We start from the raw sequence: 17,654 nt of genomic DNA, 5'->3' as shown, positions 1-17,654 counted from the left end.
CGATCGCACAGAGTAGCATAATAACAGAACTTTCAAATGTATGTAGTATGATAAAACATAAAACAAAAAGCTGTTTTTTTTTCTAGATTTTTCTGTATTGCTTTATTGCATTTAAATGTTCAGTTATTTTTGTTATAAGAAAAAAGTTATTAAACCTGTTATACTGTATTATGACAGCACTTTTTTTTAAACTAAATTTCAATATCGTGATAATACCGTATACCGTGATAAAAGCATTAGCAATTAATCGCAACATGAGAATTTGACACCGGCATATCCCTAGAGCACAGTACCGTTTCCGCGCTCGTTTTGAATCGCGCCTGGCGCTGAAGTGAAGTGGAGCGCACGACTGAAACATCTCCCATTCTCAGTCGTTCTGCGACTGAATAAATGCACTTCTTGTCAAGAGAAAAAGTGACAGAAGCAGCAGTTGTGAGTGGGATGGCCAACCCTAGCCCCGCCCCTGCGTTAAATATTTTTAATATTTAATATGAAAAAATTAATCGCCTGCGTTAACGCGCTAATTTTGACACCACTATTTGAAATACAAATCTTTTGTAACATTGTAAATATCTGACACATTTGATCCATTCAATGCAACCTTAACTGAATAAAAGTATTAATTTCTTTCAAAAATCGACTGACCCCAAAATTGTGAACTACATATACTTAAGTTTATAAGCTTCTGTCTCTCTGTGTTTATCCAGGTGAGAAGCCGTATGAGTGCTCTAATTGTCGGAAGCGTTTCTCACACTCGGGGTCCTACAGCTCTCACATCAGCAGTAAGAAGTGTGCGAGTGTGACCCCTGCGGTCAACGGCCTGCCTCGGACACCTGGAGTGAAAACAGCTCTTACCGTTTCTCGTCCTACACACATCCTTCTGAGGGAGAAGGTGGACATTACCAACAAACCTCTGCAAGAGCAGCTCCCCCTGAAACAGATCAAACAGGAGCCTATCGAACAGCAACCCAAACCTGCGCCAGCAACACCTACGATAGCCGCTGCCACTACCAATGGAGTCGTGGCTCCGCAAGGTGTCATCCAAACATTGGTCCTCCCCACTGTCGGGCTTGTCCAGCCAATCAGCATCAACCTAAGTGACTTACAAAATGCGCTGAATGCAGCGATGGACAGTAATGTCATTAGACAGGTATTGACTAGCACCAATGCAAACGGAACGAGCGCTAAAATCATAGGTCAAGTGCCAGCGCAGGCGCAAGCTGTCGTGTTGCAGCCGCAGCAGACGCAGCCGCAGGTGATCTCCGCCATCTCTTTGCCAGTTGTGGGACAAGACGGAAATGCCAAAATTATCATTAACTACAACCCCCAGCTGGACTCACAACTCAAGGCAGTAAAAGTGAACACAACGCAGCCCACAGCGACACAAACCAGTATAGCGCAAGCAAAATCTACAGCGTCCAATGTCGCACAGCCAAACGTGGTGCAGCTTCAGTCGGTACAGTCCAACTCGACTGAAACACAAACATCAGGGACACCGAAACCTACACAGGTAAACATCATTAAACCAGTCCAAACCGGAAACCTCAGCAAACTGCCATCTATCATCAAGATAACGCCTGCGCAGGCCGCCAGGTTAGTTCAAGCTCGGGCGGCACAACCAAAGCTCACCCAGCAAACTTTACTGCTGGTGAGAAGGGCAGATGGGACACAGAGCCTCGTGGTTCGACAAATACCTGTCACCAGTTCCAACACACAGAGCACTGAGACTAAATCAACCCCAAAGAAGACTACAAACACTCCTCCAGCAGAGAAGGAGACAACTGAAAATACTGGTTCGATAGAGGATAAATGTGAAAAACAAAACCTGACTGCACCACCAAAAATCATAATCAAAACCGAACCGGCCTCTCCATCCGAGATCGAGCCCGAAATGCAGAGTGAAGACGACAACGAGATGCAAACAGATGAAAATAAAGGAGGTAAACAAACAACAGCGACAACTGAGCCAGTGGCACACTCTGGAACGGTTCACAGCGGCGTCACCTGTGGAGATAACTTCCATAACTACGCGACGTGTCTGCTTTGCGACAGCTCCCCGAGCAAACGTAAGCCTTCGGACTGTCAAGACAGTGACGCCAAAGGGTCGCCCACAACTATCTCTCTCTCCTCTCTACTGGATAAGGATAAGAGTGGAGCAGCGGAACGCCTCCTTCCTCTTCTGAAGGCCTACAGTCAGAACCCAGATCCTAGCGAGGAGCAGCTGTCTCAGGTGGCCAAGACAGTCAAGTTACCTCTTGAGGCGGTCAGCAAGTGGTACCAGAAGATGCGCTCCAAGAAGATATTGCTCCAGGCTGCAGGCAACCTGAAAAACAACCAAGAGGTAAGTACAAAACATTTTATATAATGGTAAAACAGGGCTGTCATAATTCTGAATTTTGTCTTTTCTGACAATAAATACTAATCATTGCATAATTAAGTAAAAGCTTAACACAGATACACCTTAAAAAGTAATTTATTCCTATCTAACGTGGATTCATGATCAAATGTTAGGATTTTTTGGAAGCTGTTAGGACTTTCTTTAAAGCTCTGAAACGTTATGACAAATTTTTAAATGCTAAATAAAATATTTACAAATAAAGGCTGATTTATACTTCTGCGTCGGACCTACGCCATAGCTTACGCATAGACGCACACCCATACGCCGTAGCCTGACGTGCATCTCTCCAAAAATCTAACAGCGCGTAATTTCTACGCAGACCGCAAGCGCTGTGATTGGTCTGCAAGAACCCCTCCCTCCGTATGTACTTGAGTTTTGTGTGCGTTTATGTGCACTTTAATATATTTTAAAGTTACACCTTCTTATATAAAATAAAACAAAGCAAAAATGATTTGATATTTATTTGCCGCCGTCACGGCTATAATGCTTCTCCGACGAGCCGCTTCTTCTTCGGCTTTTGCCGTGGTACTGCGGGTTACACCAGCAACATGCCCTTTTTGTAGTTTTAAATAATGATTTAATGATTTGATATTTATTTGCCGCCTTCACGGCTATAGTGCTTCTCCGACGAGCCGCTTCTTCTTCGGCTTTTGCCGTGGTACTGCGGGTTACACCAGCAACATGCCCGTGGACACTGCAGACTAGCGGTTTGCATGTGTACTGCACGTTGACACGGACAACGATGCAGAAGTATAAATGAAAACTGACGCATAGCCTACGGCGTAAAGGCTACGGCGTAGGTCCGACGCAGAAGTATAAATTAGCCTTAAAGATATATACTGTGTATATACTGTGTACACACAACCATTCAAATTGTTTTTAATTTATATTTTTATTTAACAAAGACACACTGAATTTATTAAAAGTGGCAGTAAAGACTAACGTTGTTAAAAAATATATATATTTCAAATAAATGTTGCGACTTTTCCACAAAAATATTAATCAGTAATGTTTTCAATGTTGATAACAACTTTTGAAAATTAATGGGTTTTTCCTAAACATATTAATAATGTCTTGCTTCTTTGACCAAGAAAACGACACCATCTGCTGCACCTGAAGGAATGAACTCCAATCAAGCCACCTGCACTCCCACTCAACTCCCTGATGACACCTCGACGGACACCCAAAATGGAAGCGCCGCTTCACCCGCCTCCCCTCCAGCCAGCGTCTCCACCGATGATCTCGTCATTGTCAAGACAGAAGACGTAGAGGAGGAGCTGCAGTGTGAACCTCTGGATCTCTCGCTCCCCAAGTCCAGCTCCGCTCAAGCCAGCACCACCACTAAGCTGCCGGTCTCCACCCAAAAGGAACCGCTCAACCTCACCTGCCTCAAGAAGCAACCGTTGCCAGGCAGCACCATCTATGTGACGCAGGCCGGCACGGGTCCATTAAACATTGTGACAGCGTCATTGCCAACGCTGGTTGCCATAGCAGAGCCAGGTGGTGTTCCGTGCATCGGCACAGCAATATCCGGTAACAAACGAACCATCCTCATCCCTCAGCTCACCTACACCTACACCATCAACCCCAGCATCAAAACACCCGACAAATCTTTGACAGACACAAAGGGGACGGTGATACTCAACAACTGTCCAGTAAGCACAACAAATGTTAAACACAAACGTTAGGTTCTGCACATACCTTTCATGATGACGTCATTCCGGACTCATTCGCTCCGTCTTTTTTTCCCTCAGAAGGTGGCGGACACGGCTTCAGACTGTGTGTCAGTGGACCAGAATGATGAAGATTCACCTCTAATGAAGAAGAAAAGGAAGACCGTCGGTGGCCTGTACGCCTGCGATCTGTGTGACAAAATCTTCCAGAAGAGCAGCTCACTGCTGCGACACAAGTATGAACACACAGGTACGGAAAAACGCTTGTGAATGACACGATTTACAGAAATTAGACACTTAAAAATTTATTCATGTTAGATAATATTAGAAACCAAAATATACTATACCTGTAATATACTTCAGCTGGTGGTGCTTGCAAAGCCAAAGTGTTGGGTTTGATTTCCAAAGAAAACACATGCAGATATATAAAAAAAAAAAGTATAGGTAATGTAAAAATAATGATAAAGTAAAATAAAGTTTAAGATAAACCGGGGGAGTAAATTAATTCATCAGGAGAGGGACAGGCCCTCAAATAACAAAAAATAAATCAATATTATTAACAATATTATTTTTAAAAAACTAAATAATAAAAACAAAAAAATAAATACAATAAATAAAAAAGAGGGACAGGACCTCAGATAACATAAGAAAAAAAATCTAACAGTTAGCTTTTCCTTAAGAAAAAAAAAGCAAAAAGATGACAAAACCTTGCCTCCCTCTCTGTCCAAACACAAAGAAACAGAAAAACAATCACCAGCTCCATACAAAGCTCTCCATAATCAACATATTTTAGGCAATCTCAGTAAAACATTTTATGTAGCATCTGGGTTAGGAGAAGAGAGAGTCTGTAGAAGCTTTTATCCTGTTCTGGTCATGTAACTCCAGTATCCCTATAGCAAGCAACACCTGTTTGCAATTAAAGTAGGAAGAAAAACATGAAACATATGGTGCAATAGCACCACCTCCTGGTTACACATAACATTTGTTTGCAAATGCAACCAGGTAAAATATTTGCCAGGTTTTTCAACCAGGCGTCTGTGAATATGTAAAACATAAAATGTAAGAATTTCATAACTTTTTTTGAACAATTTTATAATCTTTAAATGAATAATATGATGAACTGGGGAAAATATATAGATATAATTCATAAATACACAAATTAGTTTTCCGCTAATATAAAAGCATGAGGGTTTAACTCTTGCTAGAGAGAAATTAAGACAACAGAATTGTAATTTTTCCAACTCGAGTAAAATATAACTATTCCTTTCCATTTCCATTTATTTTACAATGAAGTTGTATTACAGTAGTAATATATTATTTTATATTGTATCTTATCTTTTAAAGTTTGAAACCGCTGATCTAATGCAGAGGCATTCATACATTTTTAAAGTGTCCCAAAACATTTGCCTGCCACTGTACCTGTTAACATGCTAACCTCATCGTATTGCATCATCATCATTCCAGGTAAGCGACCTCACGAGTGCGGCATCTGTAAGAAAGCTTTCAAACACAAGCACCACCTGATCGAGCACACGCGACTACACTCCGGAGAGAAGCCCTACCAGTGTGACAAGTGCGGGAAACGCTTCTCTCACTCAGGCTCTTATTCTCAGCACATGAACCACAGATACTCCTACTGCAAGAGAGACACTCACGAGCTGCCAGAGCAGATCAGCACCTCCACTCCTCCCACTCAGCTCGACTCGGACGAGAGAGAGAGCGACGGAGAGGAGGAAGAGGATTTATCCGCTCTGGACATGAGCGATATCAGAGTGGTGCGAGTGGGAGAGGATTACGAGGATGATGAGGAGAGTGGCGGAGAGGAAGAGCAGGACCGAGGACATGAGGAGCAAGAGACAGAGGAAGGAGGAATGGTGATGGAAGTGGAGCTCGGAGATACTGACACTTTGGAGGAGGAAACCGTGGAAGCGGAGGATGCTATGGAGACGGAGGAATCAAAGGAGGAGGACACAGTTCTCACAAATAATGAAGAAAACACAGAGATGGCAACCGAGGACTGAAGGATGAATGCTCTTTTTACAGTCACTCACGTGGGACTAATGAAAGAGGTGATGAGCTCTTCATCGTAAACTTAGTCATCGGTTGCAATGTAAACTGTCTCACAGCTCTTTACTGTGTATAAAACCCAGGTGTGCCTGATTTACAAAACAATATTTCCTTGTTTAAAAAAAAAAAAAAAAAGCAGAAAACGAAACTCCAACTCAACTAGACTTCGTAGGACTTCAAAGTTTCAGTTGTTTGGCTTTGTTCCGTTACTGAACCGCCCCTGGTATCTAGATTTATCAGTGTTCACGTGTTTTTGTTGCTCTGTACAGTCAGATTTCTATACCTTTATATTTGCCAATGAAGTATTTTAAAGTTTTGAGAAACAAAACTAAATTCTGCACTGCAGGTATAACTGGTTTACTTACGGGGGTGATTCTCATGAAAACTGTCAAGGAGGGTCATATTTCACTTGAAAAATCAAAAGAAAAAACATTAAGAAACTACATTTGGCATGAAGACAATAAAGCCTATTTTTAAGACCATCACATACAGTTTTTAAAGAATACTTTAAAAACAATTGTAAATATACATTGATTTTAATTTATGCAATATGTATTTGTGTCCAGGCAGAATGGTTTTTATTACTGGATTACAGTATTTTAATCACATTACAGTAATGAAAACTTATTAATATGCTTAATTGTTCAAATCCAATGCAAAAATGCTCATTTTCAAATTAGACTATTTTCTTAATGCAAAATATAATTTTTAAACTTGATTTTTTGGGGTGAAATATGACCTGGACATTTCTTGGTGAGATTAACCACAGATACTTAATGCCTCAAGTTTAAGATACCATTCAGTATTTTTGTCGTGTTAATCAGGCAAGCTGTTGTTAGCATTGCCTCGTTTTCCCATCTGATTGTTTGTCTGCCTTATGAAGGAAATTAAATGGCACTTCACTATTAATAGCTCATTTATAAAAAGAAGAAAATTTTAATCATTAATTATGGAAATATTCATAGGAATGCTTATTATCATTTTTAAAAATGTAATCGCTTTTTGATTAAATTTAAACTGAATTTAAACTGGTTATTTGTAATGAACTACTCAACTGAATAATAATTCAAATCAGATTCGAATTCGATTTAAAAAAGACGTTTTGTAATAAGCACTCCAAAATATTTGTCGGCAACTGTAAAAACAAAACAAAAAAAAACATACTTTTCACGATCATGACACCATATGAATGAAAACAAAAGACTTCAGGAAAAAAAGTGTCAACCTCAAAAGGCAGTTTCACCTGTTGTTTCATTCATCTTTGCGTGGCTTTATGTTGTAATGTGTCAGTCTGTGTTCATAGGAGATGCTCTGCACACCCACAGCCTTATGCAAGACCGCCAAGCTGTAAGTGCCATTCACAATCATTAACACAGTGCTCCACAGTCACACCGGACAATCTAGACTTCAGCCAACTAAAGATACATAAAATGTCCACACTGCTCAAGGACCCAACCCAACAGATTTGACAAATGTACAGAAATATTCAAGTTTGTAACACTGCCCTCATTTGTAATCAAATGGCACACTGTCAAGCTGTTATAGCTCATGCTGGTTTTCAGTGTTTAGAAAAGCTGTTTTCTCTCTCTTAGCCCACTTTGGTATTGCCAGGAAAAAGATAATACAACATATGTAGCCCTACATATGTAGAATCATATAATAACCTAAAACAACTAGCCAAACCAAGTAATGAATTCAAACCAATTAGAAGCAGGTTAAGGATTATTTGATGAACGATGATGAAAGAAATATACTTGAAAGAAATGTATGAACCATAGGATTGTATAGGAGAGCACAACCCATAATCATCAGCAAGTGTTCTCTCTGTTATTAAGATTTCCAACGTGCACGGCCCTATAGATGAAACAAAATCTAGCATCCCGAAGTCATGCAGAAGGCAAATGTAATATGACTGTGAAGTGCACAAAGAAAGCAGCACTTTGAAAGAGGCGCATAGGATTAAAAATGTTTAAGTTTTAGTAGACCTTACAGTATTATTAATTTCAATGTATTTCGAAATGTTTATTCTTTTTTGTGTTTATGCATGTGTATATTGTGTAATACCATCAGTATTATTGTCATCGAAAATGGTTTCATTTGTAGAACCTTTTTATATACGTCTTGTTTTTTTGTATTGCTTTATTTATTGCGTGTGTAATACACAACACTGTAGTTTAACACAATGTATTTTAGAATTAATCTCAGTGCCACGATGGAGGTTAAACCCTGATATACAGTATATAAACCCTGATATACAGTATATAAAGCCTGATATACAGTATATAAAGCCGAACTTAACAGTATTAGTTTTATAATTTCAACTTATTTTTTAACTCTACCACAAAAAGTCAATCAGGCAGATATTTGCACCCATTGCTTCAGTTTTTCTTGACCCTTTTCCAACAGCTTCACTGTAATTAATAGTAAATGACCCTTAAACCTGTGATGAAGAGCATGGATTCATGTTGTTGTACTGGTGTTGAAATTGCCATTTTGGAACCAAAAGTAGTCAACTCATTTTGTCTGTTTGTTTTTATTTGTGCCAACTTTGCATTGTGTGTGTAAATGTCACATTTTCCATGAGGTGATAACCCAGTTTGTAGGATTTTTTCTTCCTTTGTTTCCTTTTTTTGATGCCCCATAAAATAAAATGAAGCACCAGGTCATTTCTAAATTACTTATTCATTCTCTAACAAATTTAGTGAAAGCGTGCTAATATTTAGTAATTTCCGCACGACAGTGGGTATCCAAGGTGTTTAGCGTTTCATTTAAAACTTTGACCTAAAAAATTAAAGCTTCTAATATGTAAATCTTAAAAAGCAAACAGAGTACATGTTAAGTGACGCATCATCCGCTGTTTTGAGGTTTTGTATCTAAGAATCCAGCAAAACACTGGATTAGGACAAACTCTACTATTGCAAAGACTTGCAAGAAAATGTATCCATTGGAATGGAGAGGAAATAGTTTGCAATTTCCACTTAAGAGTGAAATAAGGGAATATTAGAACAAGAAATCAGCAACAAAATGCGTCAGACTAAATCCTCTTTTTCCTCATACTGGTCAGTCTGCATCTTCATCTATAAAAATATAAACTGTCATACTGTATCAACAGCATGAAAGGAATGTTCCAGGTCCAACAATTTAGACAAGTCCCTAAAAAAAGCAAAACAAAACGGCATTTACAGTAAAAGCCTATAAGTCTGAACATTCCTTTATGAAGTGGCTGTGCTTTGATTAAATCCATATAATATAAAATACATAAGAGTTGGTTTGTATACCAGTAGTTAAATTATATGTGAGAAGTTTAAGAGCAACACATTAAAAACAAAACCAGTGTTATTGAGATATTTGCTGCACCCTGGTGGAGGGGAGTAACAACACTCAATAAGGTGACCAATTTGCCTTGTCAATTTTATTTTGATCAAGACAAAGCTCTGCAACATACAGCAGAACATCTGACGAATTACATTCAACAGCCATTTACCAAATAACCATATCTGAATTAATTCTCATTAAAACATTTTAATAAACCTGTCTGTATTAATACAATTGTGGCTCTTTTTACTCATCACACACACACAGTATGTCCATCAGACATCTTTAGAAAGAGCAATCAAGTTTTATCCACTCACAATTTCTCCTCTCTCTCTAATACAAGATCTTCACATGTTATTTTGTCTACAGCATACTGTACTCGTACATTAAATAGGCTGTAGGAGTTTTCAATGCATGACTGGGGTCTGGTCAGGAACAGTAGCGAGTCTAATATCATCATTGGGTAAAATGTGTCCTGCACACATTTCATTTCAGTGTCTCTCTAAGGACCGAAGAGGACATATGCACTCACACAGCCTGAAATATACTTGACATATATTTTCATAGCTCAGAAGTTTGTACATCCTTTGATATTGGATCAATAATCAGGAAATTGAGGCCAAGACTCAAGCAAAAGATTGTGTATCCAAATCTTAAGAGTCTACACAAAAACTCCAGTGTTTCCCAGCTGCGGTCATCACAGGGTTACAATCCATTCCCATGAAAATTAGTTGTTAGGATAGAATAAAATCCATGTCTATCATGTCAGTCAGTTGATGTGTTGTTCCAAACCATATTACAGCATTACCAAGGAAAGACGTGACGCAAAATGTAGTACTTGTAATGAACGGAAATCTAAAATGAAGCATCAGATTTCTCCCATATGCAACACGGTTTTCAGTTGGATAGAAAACATTCATATTTCAAGCCCTCGTTGCTCCAAATGAATCCAAAGATGGTCCAAAAATGACATAGTCCAATGAATTTTGGTATATAAAAATAATACGACATTCAGCCAAGAAAAAAATGACTATAATTTAGTCCAATAAAGATATGAGAAAGGATTTGACTGTTTATGTTGAACCCAGAATGCTGTGTTTTTGTCTAATACGGGTGTTCCTCTCATGTAAACGTACGTTATGTTCAGTGTTCAGTCTGGCAGCCATTGGGCTGTCGGTCTTCAGCAGTAACTGTGTCCCGTTGGGTTTGGTCAAAGGGTTCCTGTGCGTGTGACCTACCTGCCGAATATGGTCTCATATTCCATAAGAATGAGCTCAACGATCTGATTCTGGTAGACCATATGCACGGCCATATTTGCCGTCTCTACCTCTGGGCGTAGGAGTGTCGGGCCGAACACGATAGCTACACTCTGCGTGGTCATCCTGTTTTCGTCGACATGCTGGATTACTCTACAGAAAGAAAGAGTGTTGTGTGCAAACACACAAGAGAATTATAATCATTTCCATTTATGTTTATGTGCCGTCTACAGTAAGTTGTTCTCTCCATCTTTTATACTCACTTCTTCAAGTGTTTGAAGAGCGCCAGTATGGTGTCGTGGTTTGGCCGTGGCAGTTGCTTCATCAGATCTTTAACTGCCTGAACTTTCTGCTTATAATCTGGCATTTCTACACAGAAACACACATGATAGTGTTATATGAGTGTGAAACATCTCCCTCTAAACACCAGTGTTAAATATTGATCTCCACTCACTGATAGCGGTGATGAAGTTGTTGAAGAAAGCGAAGGGGAATAGAGGTTCTGGCAGCTCACGGAAAAACATCTTCAGGGCTCCAGTGGTTACGTGAATGTCCTCCCATTTACTGTCCCCTAAATCCACTTTTTCATCTGTATTTATGTAGATCAAAGTGATCAAAATAATCATCTGTTTTTATCATACATATGAGTAATCTGTTACGTATAAATCAGTATGGGTGTAAAAGATAGCAGGACGTACCGTGATTAACAGCAAATCTCAGTTTTTGTATAATGGCCAAATTTCCACTGACTCTGTACAAACCATCCACTCCTAACCCTAGAGGAGGTGAGAAAGAGAAAAAATGACAAGCCTTACAAAACATCGGAATGCATGTTAGCATGCAGTTCACAGCAGTGAGTATCAACTCATCCAGTTTACATGCACATCAATACTGTGATATTAAGCAGTCATTTTACTATCATTGATTCATTATTATTTCTATATTTAATGTTTTCACTTTCATTTGAAAGTTTTAGTAATTTTGTTGCTTGTTTAATTTTTATTAGTTTTTATTTAAAAAAAATGTGTTTATATAGTTTTTAGTCATTTTTATTTGTTTGTTTATTTAGTTTTAGTTATTATTTAGTTAAAACAAGTTTAATAATTTGTATATATTTTATTTCAGTTAATGTTTATTTAATTTTAAGTAATGAAAATGTTAATTGTTATAGTTTTAGGTAACTATGACAAACCTTTTTAAAAATTTGAAAATAATTATATTATTATTATTATTATTATTGACTGCACAACCTTTTCCATTTTGTATGTTTTCTGGCATTTTTGAAGTTAAGAAATATTCAAGGCCTAATTAATATTTTGAAAAAAGTAGTAATGAAACTAATAATAACTGAGCATACTGTACAATCAATGACAGCACTAAATGACCCAGGAAATAACAGTGGGAAAGAAAGCAGATATACAGGAATATTACGATGCTTACATGGAATTTGATGTGCATGTAACCTTAGTCAGTGACATGGGTTGAAAATAGTAATTTAAGTTTTATTAAGCATAAACATTCAAAGCTGGGGTAAGAGTAAATTTAGGATTTAGATGTAGTCAATATTCAGCTGCACATGGGCTGAACAGAAGTGTACCGTTCTTCTCCACCTGCTCAATGCACATCGAGACAAAGTGAGGGACGGTGGTACTTTCTCTCTGACAAAGACTGCTCAAACTGGAGCCAAACACCTGATCTACAGAGAGAGAAACAAACAATAACAGTCTTTGAATTTTACCAATAACTCTGTTCACCCAGTTCTGTGTGTATATGTACACGTGGTACCTTTAATGTAACCCTTGTCTTTGACGGCCTGTAAAGTGGGTCTGCCTGTGAGGAGCTTCATCAGCTTGGTCTTCTTCTTCTGTTTCCCATGGAGAAAAATCGTGATTCACATTTTAGCAAGAATCGTGCAGCCCTAGCAAGTGGGCTGTATTATAAATGAATCACTCACCGCTGATTGTCTCATGCATTTTTATTCTTATTACAGTATTGTGTTGTTAGCTTAGCAATACACCAAAAAGCTGCCTAGGTTTTGAAACAATTCTACAGAATCATTCACATAGACACACACACACACACACACCTCTGCCCTTCTTGGAGTTTCTTTGCTCTTTTTCTTTGTCATGTTTCTCAGTGTCAGGAGATTCTGGCATGTCTTCTTCAATGGCCTCATCAGACTCCCAAGCCTGCAACACAAAACACACATACAAGAATTTAGAATAATTAGAGGGCCGAGGTAATGCAAGTGAAGACATATAGATGAGTGATCTTACATATGTGTGTATGGCTTCAATCAAAGCCTTGTGCCACTCATTGATGAGGCTCTCGTTATCTGACTGCAAGAGGAGCTCCATGCCCTGTCGAGTCTTCAGCTAGACACATGAACACAATAAATCAAACAATATTTGTCACACAATTAATCACGTTTAGACATCAAGCTGTTCACCACAGCATCAGCCAAGCTCTGTGCAAAAAGGACAGGATAATCCACTGCATGACCTTAATAACAGTTCAACATTCATATCTCTTTTAACCAAATCAATCAGAGAGAGAATTAGGTGAACCAGTTTCCAACCAGCTCTTTACCTCTAGAACATGTTTCTTGCTGGATTTGTCTTTAGATGCCCAGTCTACTGAACCGCCTTTGAGTTCCACACTAAACTCCAGCTTCTGGTCTCTTCCAAACTGTTGAGAAAGCATGAACACATAAAATGCACATCAGACATATAAAACTGAGTATATCACATATGCTACTGATGATTTTCTCTCAGCACTGAACTGTTACTCACCCAACCAGTCCCGCCCCCTTGGCCCTTATTAAATAGTAGTGAAGAACCCTGCAAAACTGTCCAATAGGAGGTCCAGTTCTTCCTGTGGGCATGACAAAAGGCAAACAAACAAAACAATATCAGCACAGCATGGTTAAGCATTTGTTCGCTCTGTCAAATGAATGAAAGCATTCCCTTCCCTGTTTGCTTTTACTTACCGGACCTTCTTTCCATGTTCAGTGATTTTAGTCATGTTTAAAGTGCCACATTTCTCTGATGGCTAGAACAGAGAAACAGATGTGAGAAGAGAGAAAGAAGACAAACCTAAATAAACAAACTACAATGAGATTGATGAACAGCAAGCGGCCACAGAATCAACCAAGAACAGAGTTAGAAGAAACCTAACTTTGTCTAGTTGCAACAGAGGCTGAACCACCATAAAAGAGAAATTACCATACATAAGCATAGTGATGGTTTAGGCCTGTTTGCAGTATGTTGTACTGAGCTATTTTGCATTCTGTTCTTCAGTATTTAGTAAGGAAGCAGCACAGCAGATGCAATCAGTAAATCAATCTTATAAAATTGATAGTTTTAAAATCTGATTGGATGAGTTGCATTCAAACCACATGCAAATGTACACACACCTGTGATCACACGGTTTAATTCTGTATCAATGCACAAAACTGACTTTATTTTTTTTACATCATTGCTAATGTAATCACTTTTTAAACAGTTTTGTCATATTGCTGTGGTATTCTAAATGCATTGATCCATTAGAGGTTGTCCAGTGATTTAACCATCCATAACCATTAAAGCACTCCACTTCAAATTGAGCCAATCCAACACCCTTAAACCCTTAATGCTTGGGTTCTCATGGCTTATTGATTTATTATAAACCCACACCACAAGCACACATAAAAGCTCAGCATTAAGAGAGGAGTGAAAATAGGGCAGGGCAACAAAGACAAACATAAAGGAGGACCAGGAGGAGAAGAGAGGGATGATGCTGATACTAACAGAGTGTGGGGTTTTAGGAGAGGAGGGACAGGAGGAGTCAGAGTCAGGTGAGCCAGTTTTGGTGTCCTACACAGGAAAACAACAAACCACATGACTCATGTACAATTTTATCAACACCTGTAATAATCAGGAAAAGTAATCCACTGTTGTCAATAGTAATCAATCACTGTACCTATTAATTCGGATCAATAACGGACAATATGTAATTCAGACAGCATTATATACACTATATACCTCCATTTCAGGGGAAGTCAGGGTATTCTATCTTTGCTGGAAATCTTAAAGTAAAAATCACCCATTCTAAAACTAGACAGGACTTACTGATCATTTAATCAAAGAATGTGATTAATCACACAGGTGTAAAGCATTTATCGAATCATTAAAGAGTTCATTCAAAAATATAAATTCTGTCATCAGCTCAACTTTATGCTGCTCAAAACCATCCACTGAAGACAAAAGGTTGTGAGCAACATCAGCGTGTGCACATGATGACAGTTGAAATTTAATGGTGAACGATTCCTTCAAGAATAATACATTCATGTGCAATTTCTCATGCAGTTCAAACACATATTGTACAGGATTTGTGCAGAAATCACTGTATATACTGAAATGAGTTGCAGTGGGTGAGAGTGTGCATGCAATCATCTCAGACGACGTGATTGGTTATTGGGATATAGGGGTGAGGCAACACTGACTTGTGGCCTATAAGGGTGAGAGCGGAAGGTGCTTTTGCGGTGCGGGGGTAAGGTTCGCCGGTCTTTGACGGATTTCTGTTTTAACTTCAGTCAAACATAAAGCACATGTAAACATCATCACCAAAATCAGGATGGGAGTCATTCACATCACTATAACCAAAAGTACTGTGTTCATTTTAACCAGACCAGCATTTGACAGTGCTTGTAAATATAATCACCCCTAAGCAGTTTCATGATGACACAAAACCTAATGAATTATTTAAATCATAGTCAAGCTTTTAACGTATTTAAATAATTAAATAAATAAATAAAATATATACTGATATTACCGGCAGAAGTTAGAAGCTTGTAGTAAAACTTGTAGAAGAAATAGAAGTAGCAGTTAGATAAACTAAAATATCAGCTGTTTCAGCTATCAGCTTAAAGGGTTAGTTCACCCAAAAATGAAAATTAGCCCATACATTACTCACCCTCAAGTCATCCTAGGTGTATATGACTTTCTTCTTTCAGACGAATCCAGTCGGAGTTATATAAAAAATTGTCTTTGATCTTTCAAGCTGTTTCATGGCACTCAGCGGGTGTTGCATGCTTCAGTTCAAAACAAGTTAAATAAAAAGCTCCCATACATAAAAAAAAAAAAAGTGTCTCACATGGCTCCGGGGGGTGAACAAAGGCCTTCTGTAGCGAATCGATGCGTTTTTGTAAGAAAAATATCCATATTCAAAACGTAATAAACACTTTAATGTAGCTTGCGCTCACTCAGTTCTGGGCGGTATGAGGTCAGCTTTGCGCATGCGCCGCTCAGAAGTGATGCACATGGAAGCGCAGGGGAGAGATCAAAACAAAACAACGGTCACTAATTAGAAGTACAAAATGAGGATTTGTAAAGAAGAATGTCGGAGGATTTCGATATAAGCCAAGAGGAGACTGGTTTTCTTTTGCTAAAATAAGGAAACTTTGCTTCCTTTGCTCCTGTAAACAAACGTTGGTTTTCACGAGACTCACTGGCGCATGCGCAAAGCTGACCTCAGAGGTAATCCGCCTGGAACTGCTTCCCTTTACAACAGTGAGCGCAAGCTACATTAAAGTGATTATTACGTTTTGAATATGGATATTTTTCTTACAAAAACGCATCGATTCGCTACAGAAGGCCTTTGTTCACTCCTCGGGAGCCGTATGAGACACTTTTTTTTTTATGGATGGGCACTTTTTATTTAACTTGTTTTGAACTGAAGCATGCAACACCCGCTGAGTGCCATGAAACAGCTTGAAAGATCAAAGACCATTTTTAATATAACTCCGACTGGATTCGTCTGAAAGAAGAAAGTCATATACACCTAGGATGACTTGAGGGTAAGTAATTTATGGGTTAATTTTCATTTTTGGGTGAACTAACCCTTTAAGCACTGGGTGAAACAAATCTTCATAATAAACTGAAAAATAAGAGTTTAACCACTAAATGAAGATAAAACCATCTTAAAACTGTGTTTGATTATTTGTTTCATTAAGCTTGCCATTTGTATTGAATTTGAGCAGTTTCATTATGCATGTTGTCATTGCCTCGTGTGCAATAGGATGATGCCTCTTTGTATGCATATGCATGTGTACCTTGTCATTGGACTCGTGTAAATATACGCTGTGTCTCGTCCTGATAGGAATGGAATCAGGCAGTCTCCGGTCAAGACTACGAGTTTTGTGCGCATCTCCTGGTAGCAGAGCTGAGTGGTTAGACTAAAATAGGTGGAACAAGAAAAGGCAAGATTATTAGGACTGGTAATGAGGTATGTCAGGGAAACAAACTGAAATACTCTCAAAATGTGTAGATGCACACACAGACACACACTTTCAATTAAGCACTGCACAGGGTACTGAAACCAGGATTAGTAGGTTTTAATAAACCAAATTGAAAGGGATTTCTGGGATTTCCTGACTAGATATTTTAATGCTGATAAGCACCTGAATCTGTTGTCTCACCTGTGATTTGAGACCGATTTTAGGAAGTTCCCACTCAGATCTGGAGCCATCTGCACTGTAGTAATACAGCCGGCCTCGCTCATCTGTGTGTCTCAACCACTATATACATATACAAAAAAAAGCCTTGTAAGGCAGGTTTCGGGTTCACTTGGACTCTGATTCCTTTTCCGACACAAAGGCATATCTAAAGCCACCCTTCCACTATCTCCAACATTCAAGTACAATTGCCGCATTTCGCCTCCTATTGACAATCATTGTAAAATGAATGTATGAATATATATTCACGATTAACGTATTAGTGCAAAAATATTTGTAATTCTCACCTTGCGCTAGGGTTGTGCAGATAGACGATAGTATCGTGTATCGACGATAGTCAGAGATATCGACGATAGCAGATGTCTTTGTCGATAGTCAAGACGATATTAGGCTCATTCTCCTATTAATGTATTAAATAATAATAATAATAATAATTATTATTATTATTAGGC

At 38.6% G+C, this 17,654-nt stretch overlaps 2 protein-coding genes across 4 annotated transcripts in view; one reads left to right on the top strand and one right to left on the bottom strand.

The window, feature by feature from the left end:
* LOC107749096 (zinc finger E-box-binding homeobox 1-like) overlaps positions 1 to 6,273 on the top strand; it is a 28,328-nt gene extending 22,055 nt beyond the window's left edge. For all 3 annotated transcript variants that reach the window (XM_016564153.1, XM_016564151.1, XM_016564152.1), the window contains 4 exons: positions 708 to 2,341; positions 3,490 to 4,053; positions 4,153 to 4,321; positions 5,536 to 6,273. In XM_016564153.1, the coding sequence (XP_016419639.1) occupies positions 708 to 2,341; positions 3,490 to 4,053; positions 4,153 to 4,321; positions 5,536 to 6,092 (2,924 nt within the window). In that variant the 3' untranslated portion in view covers positions 6,093 to 6,273. The remainder of the gene's footprint in view (positions 1 to 707; positions 2,342 to 3,489; positions 4,054 to 4,152; positions 4,322 to 5,535) is intronic.
* A 4,283-nt stretch (positions 6,274 to 10,556) lies between these two features.
* LOC107749196 (rho GTPase-activating protein 12-like) overlaps positions 10,557 to 17,654 on the bottom strand; it is a 28,841-nt gene continuing 21,743 nt past the window's right edge. The window contains exons 5-19 of the mRNA XM_016564295.1: positions 17,167 to 17,265; positions 16,801 to 16,923; positions 15,193 to 15,276; positions 13,699 to 13,760; positions 13,502 to 13,583; positions 13,299 to 13,397; positions 12,986 to 13,084; positions 12,772 to 12,898; positions 12,664 to 12,665; positions 12,495 to 12,573; positions 12,307 to 12,405; positions 11,408 to 11,485; positions 11,164 to 11,298; positions 10,973 to 11,078; positions 10,557 to 10,862 (exon numbers count right to left, since the gene is read on the bottom strand). Of these exons, the coding sequence (XP_016419781.1) occupies positions 10,688 to 10,862; positions 10,973 to 11,078; positions 11,164 to 11,298; positions 11,408 to 11,485; positions 12,307 to 12,405; positions 12,495 to 12,573; positions 12,664 to 12,665; positions 12,772 to 12,898; positions 12,986 to 13,084; positions 13,299 to 13,397; positions 13,502 to 13,583; positions 13,699 to 13,760; positions 15,193 to 15,276; positions 16,801 to 16,923; positions 17,167 to 17,265 (1,449 nt within the window). The 3' untranslated portion in view covers positions 10,557 to 10,687. The remainder of the gene's footprint in view (positions 10,863 to 10,972; positions 11,079 to 11,163; positions 11,299 to 11,407; positions 11,486 to 12,306; positions 12,406 to 12,494; positions 12,574 to 12,663; positions 12,666 to 12,771; positions 12,899 to 12,985; positions 13,085 to 13,298; positions 13,398 to 13,501; positions 13,584 to 13,698; positions 13,761 to 15,192; positions 15,277 to 16,800; positions 16,924 to 17,166; positions 17,266 to 17,654) is intronic.

Source organism: Sinocyclocheilus rhinocerous, unplaced genomic scaffold (assembly GCF_001515625.1).
Source record: "Sinocyclocheilus rhinocerous isolate Xijiao unplaced genomic scaffold, SAMN03320098_v1.1 scaffold919, whole genome shotgun sequence".
Classification (NCBI taxonomy): domain Eukaryota; kingdom Metazoa; phylum Chordata; class Actinopteri; order Cypriniformes; family Cyprinidae; genus Sinocyclocheilus; species Sinocyclocheilus rhinocerous.
This window is presented reverse-complemented; position numbering and strand designations above follow the sequence as displayed.